Here is a 22,873-nt window from a genome sequence, read left to right as displayed (position 1 = left end):
CTGTGTGGGAGCATATGGTTCTTACATATATCTGTGCTAAAGTTTCCTGAGAAACTGCACATTTGAATTCTGACAGATATTCAAGTTAACGTCACGCTTCTTAGGAATGGTGGAAGCCAAACCCCGAAAGCCCTCAGTACGCTTACGCAATTGCGTTTTTGCTTTATTTTTTTTTTTTTTTAGCGGGAAGCCTGACATCACTAAAACAGGACGGCGGAACGAAGGTGCGCTTGCGCATCTCTCGCATATGACCTTTGCTGACCCGCACCTGTGTCCTAACGGTGGTGGTGAGGGGGGCGAAGGGAGGAGCTGCAGTTCCTCGCATGCGCACTACCTCTAGATTGCAAACCGGGCCTTTTTTTTCCCCTAGTTGACGTCAGTGCAGTAGATGACATAATTTATGGCGTGATACGTCATGACGCTAGCTTCTGATTTCGGTCCTGAGCACGGTGCCTTCTCTATGGTGCATTAGCTCCCCTAGAGCGCCTCCGGAAGTGGCCCCGCCTTTGAGGCGGCGGAAATAAAGACTGCTTTTGGCGGGAATTGAAAGGTAAGGGGCGCGCTGAGGGGGGAACCCGCCGACGTTTCTCAAGTGCTTCTCGGGAAGCGGCTGGGGACAATGGGCCCCGGTATTCTGTCTTCCCCGCGTACATTTTAAGCTAGAAAATGGGCCCACCGCTGTGGACTCGGCCGCTCTCTTGTCTCTGGGCCTGTTCCTTGCGGTGGCTCCGCCCCCCGCCCCGCCCCTTCTGTCCTTTCAGGGAAGTTGGGCGCCTTCACACGACACGATACACGCGGGTTCAGGTTGCAACCGGGAGGGATTTCTGCGAAAGCTTAATGGTTGGCGGGGGGGGGGCTCGAAGCTGGTTCGCGCAAGTGGTTAGAAAGAAGGCCACGAGGTGCTCACCAACCCCACTGGCCTGTTGTGTGAACAGGGCCTTCGACTGAGGGAAAGCATGAGAGAAGAAGCCATGGGTGGAAACTCATCAAGTAGAGAAGCAGCCTAGAAGAACAACTAAGGAGGGATTTCCTGACAGAACAATTAATCAGTGGAACGACTTGCCTCCAGAAATTGTGGGTAATCCATTACTGGAGGTTTTTAAGAAGATGTTGGATAACCATTTGTCTGAAGTGGTGTAGGAAGGGTTTCCTGCCTAAGCAGGGGGTTGGACTAGAAGACCTCTAAGATCCCTTCCAAGTCTGTTATTCTATTCTATGACACGTTCTGTTAGAAGACAGAGCCAGAGACCAGGATGTCTATGGGGATTCTCAGTCATCCAGGTCAGAGTTTCCCAAAGGTGCTTTTTTTTTTTTCCCCCAAGAGGCATCTGGACTTTCTGGGTTATTCTTTTGAAGACATTTCGCTTCTCATCCAGAGCTGAAGAAGCTTCTTGGATGAGAAGCGAAATGTCTTCAAAAGAAAAACCAAAAAGTCCAGATGCCTCTTGAAAAAAAAAGCACCTTTGAGACAGAATGAAACCGGTAGCACCTTTTCTGACTGATTTTATGAGCTGCGCGGGTTTACGGGTAGAGGAACTGCCCCAAAGTGACTTTATTTGCCCTGCTTTTGCCCCCTGAGAAGTCCCTCCTGGTGCAGATCTCGAGGGACCATTTTGGGAAAAAAGACACTTCTACTGCATACATGAGTCAGAGGTTGCTGAACTCGCATAACCCAGAAGATTTTAGCCAGTTTCAGAAGGTTAAAAAAAACACAATGGATGTTTTAATGTGTTATGATGGTTCTGGTTAAGGTATTCCAGATTTGTCTCATGTGAAATCTGCCTAAGCAATCTGTCTTTTCCCACTTCCTTATTTAAGGAAGTCTTTAAGGAATGGCTACATGAGTTTAGCTATTCTATTCATCTGATGAAGTGAGCTGCAACCCCCCCCCCCAAAAAAAACCCCTGATGTCTGTTAATAATATTTATTTGTCAGAAAAAGTGCTACCATATTTCTGATTTTTGGCTACTATAAACTAACAAGGTTTACCTCCTACTACCAGTATGTATTTGGACTGAATGAAAGCAAGCTGGTCGAATTACATGTGTCTTTGGATTGATGTTTTGGAATTCCGTGTATTTTTCTTTAAATGTTCTCAGGTTAGTGTGTGATGGTAATTGGCCCCCTATTCTCTAAATGTTTATTAGTATATAGTAATCTCTAATCTCTGTTGCTGGATGTGATTTCCCATTGGTCCTAGACAGTTGGTGAGTACACAGAGTAAAATGGAACTGTTGTGTTATAGGAGCAGTTGCAATGCAGGTAGTCCTTGATGTAAAGTCATTAGTTTAGTAACCATTCAAAGTTACTGAAAAAAAAAAAGATTTATGGCCAGTCCTCAGTTAACTACTGTTACATCATCCCCATGATCATATGAACAAAATTGGGGGATGGGCAACCAGCATATATTTATGATGGTTGCAGCATCCCATGATCAGATGATCTCCATTTGCAACTTTCCCAGCAAAGTTAAGGGGGAGAGCTGGATTTGCTTAATGACTGCGTGATTCATTTAACAATGATTCTCATAATTATAAAGTTGTAAAATCAAGTGTGACTTACTTAAACAGTGCCTTGCTTTTAGCAATGGAAATTCTGGTCCCAGTTTTGATTGGAAGTCAAAGACTACCTATGCTATAATTTTTCAAGACAAACAGTAACACAGGTCTAATCCTTTCCCATTCCTCCCTCTACAGGTTGCAACAATGCAGGCATTTCTGAAAGGTCCAGTCAGTGCTAAACCTCTCTCTACTAAAGAACGGGGAGCTGCTGCAACTGCAGGAAGCAGTGGGGAGAGCAAGAAAGTCAGACCCATTCCTTGGGTCGAAAAATAGTAAGAGTTTTGCTCTGGTTTGGAATCTGAGTAATGTAATTGCTGAGGATGAATGTGCAGACTTGCACTGCTGGGGAATGAGGATGTTTCAAATTATTTTTTTGATTGTAATCACCAGATCTCTCTGCTTTTTCTGTGTCTCTCCTTGGTTAATCTTTGGCATTTAATTGGACTTACATATCTAGCATATATTCATGCTAGTCCAAAGTGATTTTGGCCCATGTTTGCATTGTTAGGGGAGTTTATTAAATTTATATGCCGCTCATCTCACCATCAAGCGACTCTAGGTGGCGTACAAAAAGATAAAAATGATAATATAAAACAAAACAATAAATATTAACATTAAAATTAACAAAGATGGCTAAGGAGGGAACTTATGCAGCAGGGTGGAGAGCCTGCAATGATACGCTACAGTGCTTTGTATTTATTTCCAGTGTTACTGTTCAACAGAAAATATAAGATGGTTCAGTACAATGTTGTGTTTCACTTCATCACCTTGTTCTTTTAAAACATATTTAGACTTTTGCATTATTCAGTCATTACCTGAAATGACACTACCATATGTGCTCACTGGACCACCTAAGGAGATTGGAAAATATTATATGGAAGCTCAGTCAGTATTGAAGTTAATCCTTTATCTGATGATATGGAGACTAACCCAGTCTCCCCAGGAGGCAGTATTGCTGATACCTGATTTTTTTTTCCACACAGTGTGAAGGATAAATAATACACTTATGTGTAATGACTGTTATTATAACAATAGCTATATATTTGCATAATTTTAATTTCCCCCCCAGTAATTTATCATTGATTGCCTTCATCTTATTAAGACTATTAATGGCTGGAATTTAGATCCTGTTATTGTGGCAGGTACTTGCTCAGACTTCTAAGCAATAAAAGAGGTGCAAAGGTCTTTGATCTAAAGAATAACAGAATAACAGAGTTGGAAAGGATCTTGGAGGTCTTCTAGTCCAACCCCTGCAGGAGACCCTATATCAGTGATGGCGAAACCTTTAGACACCGAATGCCCAAACTGCGTGAGCATATGCCCAAACTGAAAGGTGCACATGCGCAACTATGCGTGAATGTGTGCATACATGGACATGTGCAAATGTGCACATGCATGGACGTGTGTATGCATATGCAGACATGCGCAAAATGTGCACATGTGCGAATGGACATGCGTGTGCATGTGCAGCAGAGGCTTGAATATCAGCTGGCCAGCGGGAGGCGGGGCATCTCAACACTGGCAGAGCAACAAGAGATAAGATCTTTTTCTTTTGTGAGCTTCTGTTTCGTCGTTCGGACCTGGGGCAATGGCGTGCGTGCCAGCAGAAGGGCTCTGCGTGCCAACTCTGGCACACGTGCCATACGTTTGCCATCACGGCCCCATGCTATTTCAGACAAATGGCTGTTCAATCTCTTCTTGAAAACTTCCAGTGATGGAGCAATGAAGATGTTGTAATCATAACATTCATTTTGATTTTTAAAGAGTAATTAGTACAGCATTTAATGCAGTGTTCATTTTTAAATATCTAGCCGACCAAAATGCATGGATGAAGTTGCATTTCAAGAGGAAGTTGTGGCAGTACTGAAGAAATCCTTACAGGGAGTTGATGTGAGTGCAGCAGTCATTAAAATAATTGTTTCATGTGGAAATTAAATGAAGATGGGAAAAATTTGTACTATTGCCAAGTCTTCATTGTTTTATCAAAATTCTACAGTCAAGTATACCCTTAACTGTTGAAAGATGCATATTGTGATTTTTTGGATTATCAGTAGTTCTGTTGGCAGTTGATCAGTTTTCCAAAATTGAGCTAAAAATCTATAATTGTGTGGAAATGGATAAATTAACATTCGAATTGAAAGATAAGGTAGACTCAAAATATTATATAACATGGAATAGATGGTATGATTGGATAAATCAGAGAAATGAAGGCAAATGTAAAATTCTGAATGAGAACAATTTTTTTTTAAAAAAAAGCACCGTCAATAAGACAATGGATATGTGACTAATGTCATTTTTTCTTTTCATGTAGTGTTGTTTATATGGATATATATGTGTTTAGTGTGTATGTATGTATGTATATGTATATATATATGTCTGTGTGTGTGTGTGTGTGTGTGTAGCATTTCATTTTTAAATGTTTAATAAAGTTTGTTTTGTAAAACCAAAAAGAAAAAAAAAAGAAAGATGCATATTGTGAATAAAGAAGCCAGTTTCCTAAATATTAAAGCAGCAGGTATCTTGTTTTTATCATACGGTAATTACATTGCCATTGATATTACATGTGCCAAGTGATAGTACAGGTAGTCCTCAATTTAAGATCACAATTAGCCCAGAATTTCTGTTGCTAAGCAAGACAGTTGTTAGGTGAGTTTTATCCCATTTTACTACCTTTCTTGCCACAGATACTAAGTGAATCACTGCAGTTCTTAAGTTAGTAACATGGTTGTTAAGTGACTCTGACTTCCCCAACTCTGCTTGTCAGAAGGTTGCAAAAGGGGATCACATGAGTCTGGGATCATGTGACCATGGGGATGCTGCAACAGTTATAAGTATGAAAAATGGTCCAGTGCCTTTGTAACTTTGGTCATGACTTGTAAGTCAAGGACTACCTGTACTTCTTAAAAGCTTGGTTTACATATTGGGTTTAGATATTGCAAGATATTAAAATTTGCAGCAGCTAAAAAATTCTAAATATATTTTATAACCTACTTTATGGATTACAGCTTCTGTTAATGATGTCTTATGTCCCTCTTTATGTTTTCTTACTACTTGTTGTTTACATAGCAACTTAGGAAAGTAATTATAAATTATATATATATCAATTTTTAAAAATGCTGTTGCTTCTCTTTTGAATTTGACTCCTTGTATAATGTAAGCTGACTGGCTGGTCTATTTTGATCCTGCTTCTTAGATATTTATAAAATTGGATTTAAACATTACTACATTTGCTGGCTAAATGGGAAAAATATTCATTCATTTATAATTATACTTCATCTTTTATTTTTCTTGTAACTAAGCAACTAATATTTAGAAATATTCATTATTTGAACATTACTGGCTGAGATTAAAAAACAAACAAAACCAAGCCACTTGCTCTGCATGTTGAAGGGTTTCTGGTTCCAGTATCTTCTACAAAATACTAAGGCAGTGGCCCCCAACCTTTTGGGCACTAGGGAACGGTTCAGTGGAGAGAGGTTTTTCCGCGGACCAGAGGGGGGTTTTGTCTGCTGCCTGTATCCCACGAATGGGGATTCACTTGTTTGCATGGACCAGTTTCTGGCATGCCACGGACAGTGCTGGTCCATGGACCACGGGTTGGGGACCCCTGTACTAAGGATTTTTATGTTTTTGTTTTTGTCTTTTTTAACCTGGTGGGTTTTGAAAGCATCCCTTGGTACAGTCTAGATATCTGCTCAAAGAAAGACCACTAAACACACACCTACACTACCTATTTGACTCTTCACCATTGTCTTGAATGCCTTGCTTTCAACATGTATTTAGACATGTTTGAATAACTGCATCTGTATTTTGTTGAAATGTGCTTTCTATGTAGCTTTCCACAGTTTTACCATATGTTTATCGTGAATTTTAATTTGTAAATATCCATGTATTTCTAACCTTTTCTGAATGGAATAACTGTCTGCAGGTACATTAATTTTATTGTTGGAAAGAATAAAATACAATAGATTGGTCATTTAAACAACCCTGTTTAAAATATGGCCATTCAATCTGCAATTCTTTTATACATTTCCCTGAAATTAGGTTCTGTTGAACCCGCTGGGCTTTTCTTTTCAGTAAGGTTAGAACATAGATGATTGGATATTTAAGAATGTGTGAATATGTGAATAAGGAGTAGATATAGCAACAGCATTGTGGAGAAAATATACATAGAAATTTTAGATTTTTTTTCTTTCTAACATTTTTTTCTTATGCTTCTTGTGGTTGTATGAAAAACAAGAAATATATATATATATATGTATATATATACTAAATGTATTATCATATTCTTTAAATTTCTTTCTGTTGTAGCTTCCCAACCTCTTGTTCTATGGCCCTCCTGGAACTGGGAAAACATCTACTATTTTGGCAGCAGCTAGAGAACTCTTTGGGTAATATGAAGTTTAGTGAAATTGAATTTGACTCTATCCATGTGTTGTTCTTCTCAGCAGTGTGCATGAACATTTTGAAATTTTATAACATAGTAAGAATGGGTCGTGTTCAGAATTAAGAATAAAATAGATGCTGTATATTTGTAAGGCTGATTGGTGAAGAATTCCTAAATGTGGACATGGATGCAAATACAATATCTAGGACAGCAATAGGAATGCTACCACACATTGTTTTGGACTCCAGGGTCATCAACCCCAACCTGTGTAACAAATCTCCAGGGGAAATGGGAGATGTAGTTCAAATCATGCTTCTCTGTCCTGTTTTAGGAACACACAAGGGAGTGGGAACTTGAGGGGCAGAATTACGGTAAATATAATGCAAGTTATAGCAGTGGGCAGATTTGGAATTTTGAGACCCTATTTTAGCAGCCTTGTGAAACAGCTGCCTTGCTGGGCATAGGAAATTCTGCTTTATCAGAAGGCAGAGTGATCAGATTGCTTCTCACCAGCTTCTCTAGTCCACCAGGATGATCTCTACCACCTCTGTTTTTTTTCCTAGGGTGCAATTCCAAAGAACCATCCCTATTTTATTTTCTAAATCCTACAAAGACTGTATGGATCCCCAAAGCATTATCGGAAATTCAGATTAGGCTTGAGTTTGATCCTTTATTTGGGAAACGATGGCTCCCTGCGTATTATTTTCATTAAAGATTCCAAATAACTAATAATATCAGGAGAGCATCAAGGCTGGTATCTACAGAGCTCTTGGTTATCCCTAGGCATTAAGTTGGCTCAGAAGTAACCTGAAACTATAGGGTATCTTTGATTTATGACCACAGTTGAGCCCAAAATTTATGTTGCTAAGTGAGACATTTGTTGAGTTTTGCCCCCTTTTATGACCTTTCCTGTCACAGTTGTTAAGTGAATCTCTGCAGTTGTTAAGTTAGTCACATGGTTATTAAGTGAATCTGGCCTCCCCATTGACTTGGCTTCTAAGAAGGTCTCAAAAGGGAAACACATGACCCCCTAGGACACTGCAGCCGTCATAAATGTGAGTCAGTTGTGAAGCATCTGAATATTGATCATGTGATCATGGGGAAGCTGCAATGGTCATAAATGTGAAAAACGGTCATAAGTCCCGTTTTTCACTGCCTTTGTAACTTTGAACAGTCACTAAACAAACTGTTGTAAGTTGAGGACTACCTGTAGATTTCTTTGAAATTAGCAGAAACATATTTTGATGCTAACTGTCATCAGCTAAAATTTACATTCTTGCAATTGCATTCCACAACTTGAGCTTCTAGATGTAGTAGGACTGCAAGTTCCTGAATTTCAGTGGGAAGCCATGCCCCCTGGGAAAAATTGGGCAATTGAATCCCAACGTACCTGGAAGATAGTACAATGGGGAAGTGTCAGCTCTTCAAGATAGACCAGCTTGCGAAACAGACACTGCATGAACACAGGAACTCTCGTTATGATTCATCTCAGACAGCTGTTCAAACCATAGGTGGCAGTGACCTGGGATAGGCAGATGTGGATGTTTCATGGTGTTAAAGGTATCATCGCAGGACCTAAGCTGTTCTGAGTAAATTGCCTTTTGCAATTGATTGATGGAGATTTTGTCAATGCCGATGGTGTTCAGGTCATGCTCCAGATGTTTTGGGATTGCACCCAAGGTGTCTATTACTATTAGTACTTCCTTTGCTTTTTTTTTTTGCCACATTCTGTTTCTATTTGCACGTCTTTATATTTTGTTATCATCTTTTTCTTCTATTCTGTCTTCAGATACTGCCACATCCACTATCCATTTTTTTTCTTTCCTATGGACAGTTGTTGGATAGGCAGGTACCTGTCTCTCTGAATTCTAAAGTCCCAGAGCAATTTAGCTTCTTCATTTTTTATTAATTACTCTTTTATTATTATAGTGTGCAGTAACAGAATCTTGAAAGTCAGACAGATTCTTTTCCCCCTAAAGCAGTGGTTCTCAACCTTCCTAATGCTGCGACCCTTTAATACAGTTCCTTATTTATTTATTGATTGATTGATTGGTTCGATTTATATGCTGCCCTTTTCCAGAGACTCAGGCCGGCTTACAATGCGTTAAGCATTGTGATGACCCCCAACCATAAAATTATTCCTAAGACCTTCGAAAATATGTGTTTTCTGATGGTCTTAGGCGACCCCTGTGAAAGGGTCGTTCGACCCCCAAAGGGGTCGCGACCCACAGGTTGAGAACCACTGCCCTAAAGAAAATAAAAATGGGACAATCTTCAGGTTTTTCTTCACTCCCTCCTCTCTATCCAGCCTAAACTGATGTTTAACTAAAAGATATATCCCTGTACTTTACTGCAGACAAGTTGCTACAGCAGTTTACTTTATGAGAATTCAAAATGTGAACCTGGGTTAACAGTTCTGCCTAAGACGTTTATAGTGTTTGTATTTCTTTTGTTATAAATAGTCCTGAATTGTTCCGGCAGAGAGTCCTTGAATTAAATGCATCTGATGAACGTGGAATACAAGTCATTCGAGAGAAAGTCAAGACTTTTGCCCAATTAACAGTATCGGGAAATCGTTCAGAGTAAGCTCCCTTGGATAGTATTTCTCTCTGTTTCAGGTTAACATTTATTGCTTTGTAATGCTAAAATAAACTACGAGTCAGCACTGCACTATGAGGCTCTCAGATGATGCCTTAGTCAGTCATCCAAACTTTACTATAATCTGAGGGGAATTTATCATTCACCAAGCGTACATACCTTTGCTAGTGTCTCCGATAGAACATGTGTAGGCACTGAAATGTAATACATTAAGATCCTTAAATTGTGTCCTTCAGTTAATTAAAATAGCAGCTTCAACTATCCGTTTGGGTAACTTCTCTCTCGATTGATCAGATTATGATAAGAAATAGATTAATGTATCAATCCTTTAAATATTCTATAGGTAGAAAGGAAAGATATAAGCCATATCGAGCTTATGTATTGAAAAATTTAAAGCAGAGTTTAGGAAAAGCATGAGTTGATTTGGCCTGTTTTTTCTGCTTGTTTTTTGTTTTTTTTTGCTGGGATTTAAGGACAAATAACTACTTTAGCTAAAATCACATTCTTTTCAATGAGAGGGATTTCTTAAATCCCTCTCTAAAATGGGGGAAAACAATTCAAGGGTTTTAAAGGTGAAATTGATGCCATAAACTTCTGTAAAGCTCAAGGATCAGATTTCGCCCTTAAAACCTACCCCCTAAAAGGCCAGAAACTTTGGCCTTGCTAAGTATGGACAAATTAGGGGAAGTCATAAAAGTGAATGCCAACACTTTCCATAAATGAATCCATGAGAAATAAAAAGCCTAGAAAAAAATAATGTGGCCTGTTTTGAATAACAGTGAGAGAGTTCCATGTAGTGCAACAGTATTTAGTTAAGTTGGGGAACAGAATGGGGAAGGTTCCAATTTAAATTTTTTCCCCACTTTAGGTTCTGAATGGGAAGCAATGTTTACGCCAGAATGTGTTTGCCAGTAGACTGTTGAAAGCACTGCTTGTGCTAGCACCATAAATGGCTCACACGTGCTTTTGTGATTGTTTGTGTTTAGCGGCAAACCATGTCCGCCTTTTAAGATCATAATCCTGGATGAGGCAGATTCTATGACCTCGGCAGCTCAAGCAGCTTTAAGGCGCACCATGGAGAAGCAATCTAAGACCACACGATTCTGCCTTATCTGTAATTACATCAGTCGGTGCGTATGAATTATAGCATGCGTTTGTATTTATTTACTCTTATGAAAAATGTATTAGGTAACTACACCTTGGAGTCCACTCACCTATTGGTAACATTGTGGGAATATTGCTGAGATTTTCTGGGGAATGTTACAAATGTTTTTATAACTGCTTTTTTTAAAGCTGATTTTTCAGCTTCCCACTCTAGCCTCCAGCCCTGGGATTTCCTGGTGTTTTCCCATCCAGATAACAACCAGGTCTGACCATGCACAAATTCTGAGTCTATATTTGGTTAGCTCTGTTTGTTAAAATATCTGTCTAAGAAATCAAAGAATGTATTTGAATTTTAAAGACAATTATGTTTTACTTACGGGAAAAAAATGAATATGATAACACAATTCTAATATGTGAAAATGTATATCCTGCCAACCTAGCAGTTCGAGAGCAAGCAAATGTGAGTAGATAAATAGGTACCACTTTGGTGGGAATTTAACAGTGTTCTGTGTGCCTTTGGCATACAGTCATGCTGGCTACACAACCACAAAAATATCTTTGGGCAATGCTGGCTCCCTAAGAAACAGATGAACACCATGCCCTAGAATTGGATACGACTGGACAGGGAAACCTTTACCTTCATATGCTGTGGAAAGAAACTGTTGTAAGAAAATAAGAACATAAAGTGTTTCTGTTTCCTCTGGTTACTGAGTTTTTCTTCCTGTCTTTGATAGAATCATTGAACCGATTACATCTCGATGCTCCAAATTTCGTTTCAAGCCACTTTCTGACAAAACCCAACGCCAGAGACTTCTAGACATTGCTGAAAAGGAAAATGTGATGATCAGCAATGAGGTAACATGCCAATTAATTATAAAATTCTTTGTCATAATATTGTGAACAAAAGGTAGTATTCATCAATGGTTTTTTTGCTTGTCAAAGAAGTAACACTTGTGAATGGAATTCCATGTCCCACCCCCCGAAGGTTTCTGCACGCAGCTTAGTTCTGTAGCACAGAATTGGAGAATCCCCTTGGACAGAGGAAAAGAAACCTCTGCTGAATTAAATACAACCTATAAAGTTTAATTGTGTGTTCTTTCAACTGAGAGCCTGAAACAGGCTGTCAGTCTTTTGTAAGGAATGGAGATAGATTAGACTTAGAACAGTCCTTCCAAAATGGAATCTCTAATTTTATTGATACTAACTCCAAATTGCCAGGATTGGGAAGATGAACTTAAATGTAATACTGGGAGATTGTACATAAACAGTCCTACAATTTGGACTTTGCATTCCAATCATTGAAATTCAATAGAAGTTTAACATGCCCTTCCCACCCGTATCTCCAGAAGAAATGCATAATCCACACTAATGTGGATTGAATTGCCTGTGGCTCACTACGAATGAAACTTCCTTCCTTCCTTCCTTCCTTCCTTCCTTCCTTCCTTCCTTCCTTCCTTCCTTCCTTCCTTCCTTCCTTCCTTCCCCTCCCCCCTGCCCTGCCCTTCCTGCATAAAAACAACAAATATACAGTCCAGATTAAAAACAGCAATAAACTGATGAAAGATCCAGTCAAACAAACATATCACACACTCAAAAAGGGACTCCAACTACTTAGCCCAAAGCCCTGGGACATCAGCCAACTCTTTTAAGACCCACCAGAATGCCATCAGGGTGGTAAGCACCTGGATCTCAGGGGGACCTCCCTTCAGTGGACAAACACTTGAGTCAGAGAAGACACTCTTCCGGGGTCCTGATAGATGGATGATTTCTCAAGTGAATCTGGAGCATGCCAGCTGTCGGAATCAACCAGCCAGGCTGACATCACATGAAATAGTCAATTCCTAAAATAATCATGTAGGACTTTATAGGTCATAACCAGCACTTTGAATTGCACCTGGGAGCAAACCAGGCAGCCAGTGCATCTCACAAAGCAGAGGTATCACATAGGCATACTGAAATATGTCCATCACTACCTATGTGACTTCATTCTAGGCCTAATTGAAGCTTCCAGGTGCTTATCTTGAAGCACAGCCCCCTGCAAAGTGCATTGCAATAATCAAGCTGTGAGTTGACCAGGGCATGAGTGATGTCTGAAGGGCCTCTTGATTTAGGAAAGGACAACACAGGTATACCAGATGAAGCTGGGCAAAGGCCTTCCTTGGCATAGCTGCCACCTGCTAATTGAGCAGGAGCTGAGAGTGTGGGAAAGCTCCTGAAGTGTGCATCACTTTTGAATGTGGATTTGTTCTGCAATCCAAGGTTAAAGATAGACTATCCCCAAATCTAGGTAGCCCAAACTTCCACACCACTCAGTCTTGGTAGGATTAAATTGATAGTTCCTCCCACACCAAACCTGCATAATCTCCAGACAACCTCAACAGTCCCACCTGACTGACTGAAACTATCCCCAAAGGAAGGAAAATCTCCATAAAATTGTGATTTATTCCTAACTCCTGGCCTTTTGAGCTAGCTCAAAAGGATATCATGATTGGCAATTTCAAAAGCCATTAGAGCTCAAGGAGAGTAACTATGGAAACTCCACTTCCATCCAGCTCCCTAGGTGGCTCAGTGGCTAAGACGCTGAGCTTGTCGATCAGAAAGATCGGCGATTCGACTCCCTAGTATAGGTCTGCGTGAGCAGGGGATTGGATTAGATGACCTCCAATGTCCCTTCCAACTCTGTTACTGTTACTGTTACATCCTAGTTCCACCACAGACTATTAACAAGCTGAAATATAAGTATAAGATGCTAAAAAGTTTGCTTTGCAAAATGGTATTCATTGTTTTCCTTTTCTGCATACAATTTCTTTTGTGTTTCTTTTATTTTCAATATTTATTGTGTTATACAGGCAATCGATTACCTTGTTCATGTGGCAGAAGGAGATTTGAGGAAAGCAATCACACTTCTTCAGAGTGCTACACGATTGACAGGCGGAAAAGAAGTGACAGAGAAAATTGTTATTGAAATTGCAGGGGTAAGCCTTGATTTGAGATGACATATTTGCTGTTGTAAAAAGTGATGCTTCAAAATTGTGATTTTTTTTTCATTAAAGACATACCTTCAGAAGCTGCACACTTATTTTTAAAGACTTGCCTAGAATAATGCTCTGGGAGCTTTGTGTGGAAGAGAGACATTTTTTTCTTGCCATAATTTGTATTAAGAATTTTAATTATAGTTGTAAAAACTAATGTGAACTAAACTTAGAGAAAAAGAAGAGAATAGGAAAGAATGCAAGAAAAAAGGATATAGAATGAAAAGAAGAAATACGTAAAGAAGTGATTTCCTACTTTAAATAGGAATAAATATTAAATATTCTTTTATTTGAAACAAACTTAATCCAAATATTGTCATAGGATTGGATTTCTCTTCAATTCTTCTTCGTACTATCACACCAATTTCTTCAAGGTTTTAACAAATCTCTGATAGAGCCGTCAAAAAATCATTTTTAGGTCACTCTTTTGATTTATCACTTGTATTTCCCATTTAATGTTTATTGCTTTCAACCTGGCTCTTTTCTATATTTCCAGTAATGTGGATATAGACAAAAATTGCTTGGGAGTGTATGGGAGATCAGTATGGTGTGAATGTGGTGGGACTTGGGGTGGCTGTTTCAGGGCCCAGGAGGGCGTGTGCAGGGCAGGTGCAGTGGGGCAGGGCTTTGGTTGCTGCTGCTGGAGGGGGTGCCAAGGGCTGCAGAAGTGTGGCAAGGTGCAGGTGGCTGCTGCCAAGTGCAGAAGATTTATCAGAGTGACTTGCAATCTTCCCTGCCAGCTTCCCCATTGATTTTGCTTGTGACAAGGAAGCTTGCAAATGGTGGTCACTTGCCACGTGACACTTCAACTGCAGTAATTGTGAGGCAGTTGCCTTATCACAATTACATGGCCGCAGGGGTGCCGGGATATCCAGAAATTCAAGGGCCGGTTGTAAGTACCACTTGCTCAGCATTGTTGTAACAGAATAGCAATAGCACTTAGACTTATATACCACTTCACAGTGCCTTACAGCCCTCTCTAAGCGATTTACAGAGTTAGCATTTTGCTCCCGACAATCTGGGTCCTTATTTTACTGACCTTTGTAGGATGGAACGCTGAGTCAATGTTGAGCCGGTCAGGATCGAACTCCTGGCAGTCAGCAGAATTATCCTGTAATTGTTGTGACCTAGGCCCAAGTAGTTATTACCAGACACAATCAGTCCTAAACAAACATTTTATTAGAACAGCTGAGAATTACTTCATTCTCAGTTTAGTCCAAATTAAGTCCAAAACAAATTCTTCATAAACAGTCCTTAGGTCTTATCACCAATCTTTGTCTCCTTTGGCACCCTGCCAAAAGTTTTTCTTGGGCAAAAGTTCAGAAGCAAGAGATGTGGACAAGAAACAAATGTAGCAACGTTGTTTTCCTACAAAGATCCCAAGAGCTGTTGCTGTTCTTTTAAGCCTTATGGGAGTGGCCAATCATCTCGTGGCCTTACTCCTAAATCGTCCTTTTTGCTTTAGCTGCTCTTGCCTTCTGGCAGCTCTTCGCATGCGTGCACTAGGAACAGGCTCCTCCTGTTCTTCTGCCTCTCTGCTATCCGTCTCTGGAGGCTCCGGAGTCCGCGCATCGCTCCCAGATGGCCCTGGCCCCATCTCTGCCTCCAATGCAGAGCCCTCGTCCGGGCCTTCCCCTGACTCTAGGACTGGCCCATTGTCCTCCCCAGCCTCCTCACTGTCCGACTCCGCTGCCAGCTCCGCAGGCTGCTGGCGGACCACAACAGTAATACTGCATTCCAACCACTGCACCACCATGGCTCAAATGGTGCTGGTGATGTGGTTTCAACCGAGGAATATCTGTATAGCAGGGGTGTCAAACTTGCGGTATCACGTGATGTATCACAACTTTTTTCCCCCTTCACTAAACCGGGTGTCTTCCTGGCCTGCGCATGACACATATGGCCCGCGGACCGCGAGTTTGACAGCCCTGCTGTCAGGGTTCCAAGTAACACCCCCAACCGAATAAGATTCTGAGGCCATCAGTTCCTTAAAGTTCCATTTTATTAGAGATGTCATATTGGCACATCTGGGAAAACCCGAATCCGAAAGAACCCCGGGTTTTCTCCACCCAAAGGAAAGTCACAGTCCTTTCCCCTGCACCCACAAGTCCATCACATGATCCAATCAATCCACCGTCCCAACTAAAGATGTTTCCAAGTTACGCCTTTCCAGGTGCAGGCTGAACGTCCTTGACTCTCAGAGAAAAGAATGTTATTTTGGCTATCTTATCTCTACCCACTCCATGCAACCCCCCCCTCCCAGTTTCCCACAGCAGGCCTATGCACTAAATGTAGCAGCCCTGAAGATCCAAAGAGAAAGATGGCCTCCAGGGCTGACACCTGCTGTATAGGAATGATCGTGGTAGGTTGAAAATGAAATTGAGATAAATGTTACAAATATTGGCATAAGGTAAGCTAGATGATGCAGGATCAAGTAAATGCGAGTGACCAAGTACAGAAGGCAGAGTCGGGTAAATTGTCTATGGATATGCTGGAAGCAAGGATGAAGAATAGAAAAAATATGGATAGATATAGTGAATGGTTTCGTATAAAGTAGATTTAACCATGATTTCCTTTTCTTTTTCTCTCAGCTCATGCCTTCACTTTCTCTGTCTTGCTGATACTCCTTTCCCACTTCTGCCTAACATTGCTTACCCTAAAAGGGAATAGCGCGATGGGCATATATGTATGCAAAATCAAGAATGCTGGCTGCATTTCTCATTTTTGGAAAAACCTGGGCTGAAAAGACTATACTGCTTGTGACCATAGGATTTTTGCTTGCCTATCTGTATTTTCTTATTGTCCTGGTGATTTACATAAAAAGAAACAGTTTTGTGTAATAGGAGATGGATAATGTATCTATGTTTTATTTCTACAACTTTATATTCTAGGTTGTTCCCAAAGAAATATTGGATGGACTGCTAAGTGCCTGTCAGAGTGGCTCTTTTGAAAAGCTGGAAGCTGTAACAAAGGTGTGTTCCTTAAGATTTGAATGAGATACAGCAAGTAGGATTTTGTATTATAGGACGCTCTTTTCTATGCTGGTAGGCGGTACATAGTACAATTGCGTAATCACACTGAAACTAAAAACCGCCTGCCTTTAAGCTAATCTTGTGTCAATGTAACATGAACTGCCTGACATTTATTTGGCTTATGACCTTAGGTAGAATAGAGCTCCTAAGAGGAGAAGTATAACTCCCTAGAATTAATTAACTTTCTAACTCCCTTTGTACAGTAAGGATATGTTATGTTCAGCTTGACTAATGTTCAGCTTCAGCATGTCTTTTTGAACAATTCAAGGTGGCGGGCACTAAAAGTACATGAAAATTGGGACGTTTGTGTGTTGTGCTCCATGTTTCCCACTCTTACATATTTTTCTCCTGGTCTACTTTAAGGAGCTATGATAAGACAAAAATAGAGAGGTGTCTCTATTTTCTTTTTCTTTTCTTGAGCTAGCTGATATTTTTGCTTTGTGTCTCTGTACCCAAGATTGGCTTGGGATATTTTTTTTTTCTCTGTGTAAAATGTATGTGTGAGTGAATTGTTTGGTGAATCATAAGGTTATAAATGATTTTAGAACCAATGGGGAAACTGCTTTGAAGTATGTATATTATGTATACATGTAGCCCCTGTCATTCTCCTAAACCACATTGCCCTATTCCAGGATTGTGCTGTAGAGTTGCTGGCAAATGCTAATTCAGTCTCCCCACATGCTCCAAATTCCCTTTGAAAGAAAAGCATAGCATAGCCCTGGTGTGCTCGGTGTGAGTAGGTGTTTTCTTGCTTGTATCGGGGTACAGGTAGTTCTTGACTTAGAACTATTTGTTTAGTGACTGTTAGGTTACAACGGCACTGAAAAAGTGACTTACAACTGTTTCTCATACTTACGACCAATGCAGCACATGGCTGCTGCAGCTTCCCTGTGGTCACATGATCCAAATTCAGACTCTTGGCAACTGATTGATATTTATGATGGTTGCAGTGTCCCGAGGTCATGTGATCACCTTTGACGACCTGAGAAGCAAAGTCAATTACTGACTTATCTGCAGTGATTCACTTAACAGTGTGACAGAGGTCGTAATATGGGGCAAAACTCACTTAAGAACTGCCTCTTAGCAATTAAGCTTAGCAACATAAATTTTGGGCCCAACTGTGATCATAAGTCGAGGACCACCTGTGTTCTGTAATCATTCCTAGTTTGTGTTTGGTACAGTGAGTGTTGTGCTCTTAAGGAACAAATGTGGTATTTAGCAATCGAGTTTGAAATCTCTCAATCAGTCAGTCATATATTTAGTTTCTTGGATAAATCTGTTTTGCATTCATCCATTTATTTTTTTGTGAAATGGGCTTTTGGGATAGAAAGCTAGGTTCAAAGGGGTAGCATTGCATTTTGGAGATTCATCTCTGCCTTGGACCCATATTTGGGGAATATATATATATTTTTTATAAAGCTTCAGGAATTTGTTTTCTGAGAAATGGGTAGTTGTGACAGGTTGTATGTTTTACAACTCACATTTTATGAATGAGCAAACATACCCTCCCCCCACCATGCAGTGCCTCTGTTAACTTTAGTATTCAAAATTTGATATAAAATCCACCGGCTCAAAATAGCTGCGTAGCTCATGTAGGTCGAAGGGAGGAGGAAGAGAAGTGATTTTCCTAAGCAGGTATTTTCTGAGACACTGCAGATAAGATTCCTGCTTTGAACAAGAATTTGTGAATTTTCCCCCCAAAGCAAATTCTATATCCTTATGGGAGCAATTTACTTTCCATATATAGTTGGAAGTCTTGACACACCCCCTCCCTCTTTGTATCACTATTGTCTCAGATTCTGTAATTATGTTGGCAGTGGTAGCAATTTTTCACACACTGTAAGAATAAGCAGTGATCTGCCTTGGAGCTAAGTAAATTCATCACTAGAATAGATTGTTCCTCTGTTTGCAAGAGCAATCCCTCAGTCTCTGAAGGAACACTGAGGAAGATTTAAATTCCACTTTAAAAATAGAGCAAGTATCTATACTCCTGCTTGTCTGCAGATTGTTAAACTGAAAGGGAAAAGCTTCCCTGTAGAGCAGTGGTGTCAAACTCGATTTCATTGAGGGCTGCATTAGGGTTGTGTTTAACCTCGGGGGGGGGCGGCATGGGGGGTGGCCAGCATGATGTCACTCATGTCAGGGGGCTGCCTGTAGCGGCCCGAGCACTCTACCAGCAAAAACAGGTTCCCAAGCTCCGTTTTCAACTGGGATGGCCTGCTGCAACCCTCTGCCAGCGAAAACGGAGCTCAGGAGGGCCACACGTGGCCCTCGCAAGCTCCGTGTTCGCTGGCAGAGGCACAGCGGGCTGGTCCTTCGCTGTTTCCGGGGTGGCCTTGTGGGCCAGATCTAAGCATCCTGCGGGACGGATCTGGCCCCCTGGCCTTGAGTTTGACATCCCTGCTGTAGAGTCTCCTTTAACAGTTAATGTTACAAGATTGGTACCTTCTTAGTACTTTGTTCATAGGCCAGTGCCAGTAACACCTTCACGTTTATTCCTGCCAAGTAAGGCTTCTGGTTAACTCAGATGTTACTAATCCAATAATCTGATTTATTCTTAAATATTCTTATTAAACCATAGCGCAGTAGTAGTGTTGAACAATATAAAATCATCTCCCCTTGTTGGGACCACCAAATAACCCGATAGAAAGTGTGCTGCTCTATTTTAAATGCAAACTCTCAAAAACTGTCAGTACAATTTTATTTGTTATTTCTGGTTGCCCTAGGCTTGTGGTTTGTTGCTTCTGATTTGGGTGGGTGCCAGAAGAGGCGGCCTCATTGGCTGGTTAGCAAGCTTTGCTTTTCCTGAAAAAGACACTGGCTTCAGTGGGATAGCTGGCTGAGCAAGGCACACTGGCAAAGGTGGCTCTCTTTAGGGGGGCAGAATGCAGAAGAATGACCACTGACCGGATCTTCTTGTGGGATAGTAGAACTTTGCTGTCTAACCCTGGATTTTGGGAATGCTGGGAGGATGGCATAGCTTGGCTGTTCCTGGAATGCAGACTGGTAAGCAGAACCCTGCTGAGCTGAGCTCTCAGTTGACTTGGTAAAACCAGCATGGAAGTGCAACATTCCATTATCACAAGAAGGAACCAAGTTGGCATTTAGGAACTTGAGGTCTGAGTAAATGAATAAAATCCCAAGTATTGACAGCCTTGCCACCTTGAATGATCTCTGGGAGGCAGAGAGTTTAATGAAATGGTCTATTTCACTGGCTGTTGCTCAGTTTCAACTTCTGCATAATAGTGCTCACTTGTAATATTTCAAGCAAGTCTATGGGCAACTTTATCCTAGTAAGGAATTAATAATTGAACTTAGTATCTCCTAGCTTTATACTATATAGGACCAGCAATCAGCACCCAGATAAGCATAGATTAACATCAGACAAACAATCAAGTAAACAATACCCCAATCAAGGAACTGCCAAACAAGCCAACAGTAAACAGCCAAACTACAACAAACGAACAGCCTAACCCTAACCAAAGAACCACCAACACCCACTCCTATCAACACTGACAGGAATATAAATTGAAAGCAAACCTCACTCCTTACCAGGACTGATGATTTGACTTAGTTTGGTTGTTTTCTTGCAGATTTTTCATTATCCAAATTCAGAGACCACCAAGGATCCCCTTACTATATAGGATTGGAAGTACTTTCACTAGGTTTTAAACCGATATTAAATTATTTAGTCTTAAGTCAATAATAACATCCACCTGTTAATACTAGTCCTTCTTATTTGTTCTTGCTTATAGAATGTGATCAGTGAAGGCTATGCAGCTACTCAACTGATAAATCAGCTTCATGATATCATCGTTGACAAAGAAGACCTCAATGACAAGCAAAAATCTGTAATTATAGAGAAATTTGCTGTAAGTCTTAAGTACTTGCATTCAAGCTCTCTCAGAGGCTAATGAAATATGTGGTTAAAAATGAATATGAAACATTAAGGACTTGTGGGAAGTTATATTTTAGAAATCACACACATTAAGACAGAGATGGGTGGTTTCTAAATGTGATATATAAATAAAAGTAAGTAAATAGTCATAAAGAATCAGTATGGTAAACAGTTTCACAAATTGTTCCGTGGTGGGGGGTTGTAACTTCACCAACTTTCCTGTGCTCTTTGGCTACTTGGTAGTAACAAGAACAAAAAATAGAAGTATAATGTATCTATGCATTTAGACAAATATTTAATAGAAGCTAATATTCTTGCCAAAACAACAAATAGATAATTCAACCATCTTCAGCCTGATATCTCCAGGTGCATTGGGCCATTTTCATGTCAGAATGGGACAACTCATCACAATCAACTCACTTTGGCCAATTTGCCGCAGCCAACTCACGGTGGAACAACTCACTGCAGGACAATTCAATTTAATTATTTAAAATAATATTTAAAATATTTTAATTTTTGCCATTCACATTTTATTTTGTCCCTTCTTTGGCATCTTTTCTTAATTATTCTAGTTGGCCATTTCTTCAATATTAGTGTATCCTGTGGCCAGATGACTGTGGCAAGTTGTTGTAGACCTTTCCACATTAGCTGGAAATTTTAGTAGGTATAACCTAACCTAACTAAATCTTGGGGGGTACAAGTTGGAAAAGGTTGGGTCAGCAGATTTTTCTGTACTGGCAACTAAAAGGACAATTGCTTGAAAAAATGGCTAAAAAAATGTTTCAGTAGTTTTAAAATTTGCTATGTTGCAAGGTCGTTGAATGAGTAGTTGTTAAACAAGGACCGCCTGTATATTAATGAATATTAGACAGGCGGTTTAATTTTATTCTTCCCTAGAATAAAAAAAAAGTTAGATACGTATCTTGCAAGGGAAGAGGAAATATATCTGCTAAAATGTTTTGCTTTATGCCAAGTATGATTGTTACCAAACTTGGCAAATCTTGAATGTTTTGTTTTGTTTTGTTTTGCAGGAAGCAGACAAGTGCTTGGCAGATGGTTCTGATGAGTTCTTGCAGTTGATCAGCGTCTGTGCAGTCATGATGCAGCAGCTAATTCAGAATAGCTAACTGTAGGGGACAAGTGGCCTTTTGATGATGGCCATCACTGACCTTTTCTCTGCAGTTTGGGCACACAGTTTGCAAACTGTTCTGTAAATATAGACTTTGCTATGGATTTTCATTTTGTCGCTTTCATTTTAGCTTTTCTGGTTCAGGTCGAAGCTACTGAGGAAAGGAAGAATCAAAGCTTTTTTCTGCTATACATACATACATACATACATACATACATACATTATACAAGCCATCTGGTGATCAGGGTGTTTACATAGTATGTGAAAACAGGGGTCCCCAATCTATGGACCGCAGTTCACTACCAGGCCGTGGCCTATTCACAACCATGCCGGTGTGCACAGACAGCCCAAGTCACACACACAAGTGGCAGGTGCTAGTGTGGGTGGTGGCCATGCACTTCTGCTCACACAAATGAAGATGTGCGCATGTGGTCCTGCTCCTCGCACAAAACCATCCCTCTTGTTAAAACAGAAGCTACGGTTAAGTGATATTATTACAATTATTACAATACAGCCAATTTGATATAGTTGACTAAAGGCATTAGCTTAGAGACTGTTTTAGTCCCACCTTTAGGCACAAAAGCCAGCTGAGTGACCTTGGGCCAGTCACACACACTCAGCCCTAGGAAATGGCAAACCACTTCTGACTTCTTTCCCAGGAAAACTGTACTTGCCATGAGTCAACATGGACAAAGGCACAGACTTGAACAAACACATGTAATTGGATACACCCAGAATATATGGCTTTAGATTTCAGTATTTTTTGCTACAGGTCCTCATTACATTATTAAAATGATTTATGTGGATAATATTAGTATTTGATGCTTACAGTATTAAAAATTGACAAACTTAAAAATATTTGATTTTGGATCTTCAGCTGTCCCCAGACAACTTTGAGGATTGCTGGCTTAGGTCATTTTCTGAGGCTACATCACAGTGGTCCCTCATCCTATAAAACCTAATCCTAAAGCCTTAAATTTAAATGAGGCCCCCATCAAATTTGTGGAACATCTGATAAAATTGGTAAATACTTTTTAAAAAAATTGTCATTTTCTTGAAATTGAAAAAAAAAAAAGCATTTAAATTTTGGTTTTAGTAGTCTAAGACATGAAAGAAATTAAGAAATGCACCA

At 40.2% G+C, this 22,873-nt stretch overlaps 1 protein-coding gene across 4 annotated transcripts; it reads left to right on the top strand.

Moving 5' to 3' along the window:
* Nucleotides 1–472: 472 nt before the first annotated feature.
* Nucleotides 473–21,851, top strand: RFC4 (replication factor C subunit 4). Of its 4 annotated transcripts, none has more exons than XM_070945467.1 (11): nt 473–550; nt 2,697–2,833; nt 4,373–4,451; nt 6,873–6,952; nt 9,411–9,530; nt 10,533–10,676; nt 11,385–11,505; nt 13,500–13,625; nt 16,574–16,654; nt 20,470–20,586; nt 21,644–21,851. In XM_070945467.1, the coding sequence occupies exons 2-11, from the start codon at nt 2,706–2,708 to the stop codon at nt 21,737–21,739; spliced, it is 1,092 nt and encodes a 363-aa protein (XP_070801568.1). In that variant the 5' UTR covers nt 473–550; nt 2,697–2,705; the 3' UTR covers nt 21,740–21,851. The 4 variants fall into 4 exon arrangements, with proteins under 4 accessions (XP_070801568.1, XP_070801569.1, XP_070801571.1 ...); XM_070945468.1 differs by lacking the exon at nt 473–550 and adding an exon at nt 1,030–1,074; XM_070945470.1 differs by lacking the exon at nt 473–550 and adding an exon at nt 1,221–1,281.
* The last annotated feature ends 1,022 nt before the right edge of the window (nt 21,852–22,873 follow it).

Source organism: Pituophis catenifer, unplaced genomic scaffold (assembly GCF_029215685.1).
Source record: "Pituophis catenifer annectens isolate HBS135680 unplaced genomic scaffold, rPitCat1.0.hap2 SCAF_6, whole genome shotgun sequence".
NCBI lineage: Eukaryota > Metazoa > Chordata > Lepidosauria > Squamata > Colubridae > Pituophis > Pituophis catenifer.
The sequence above is the reverse complement of the archived record's forward strand: the minus strand, read 5'-3'. Positions and strand labels throughout refer to the sequence as shown.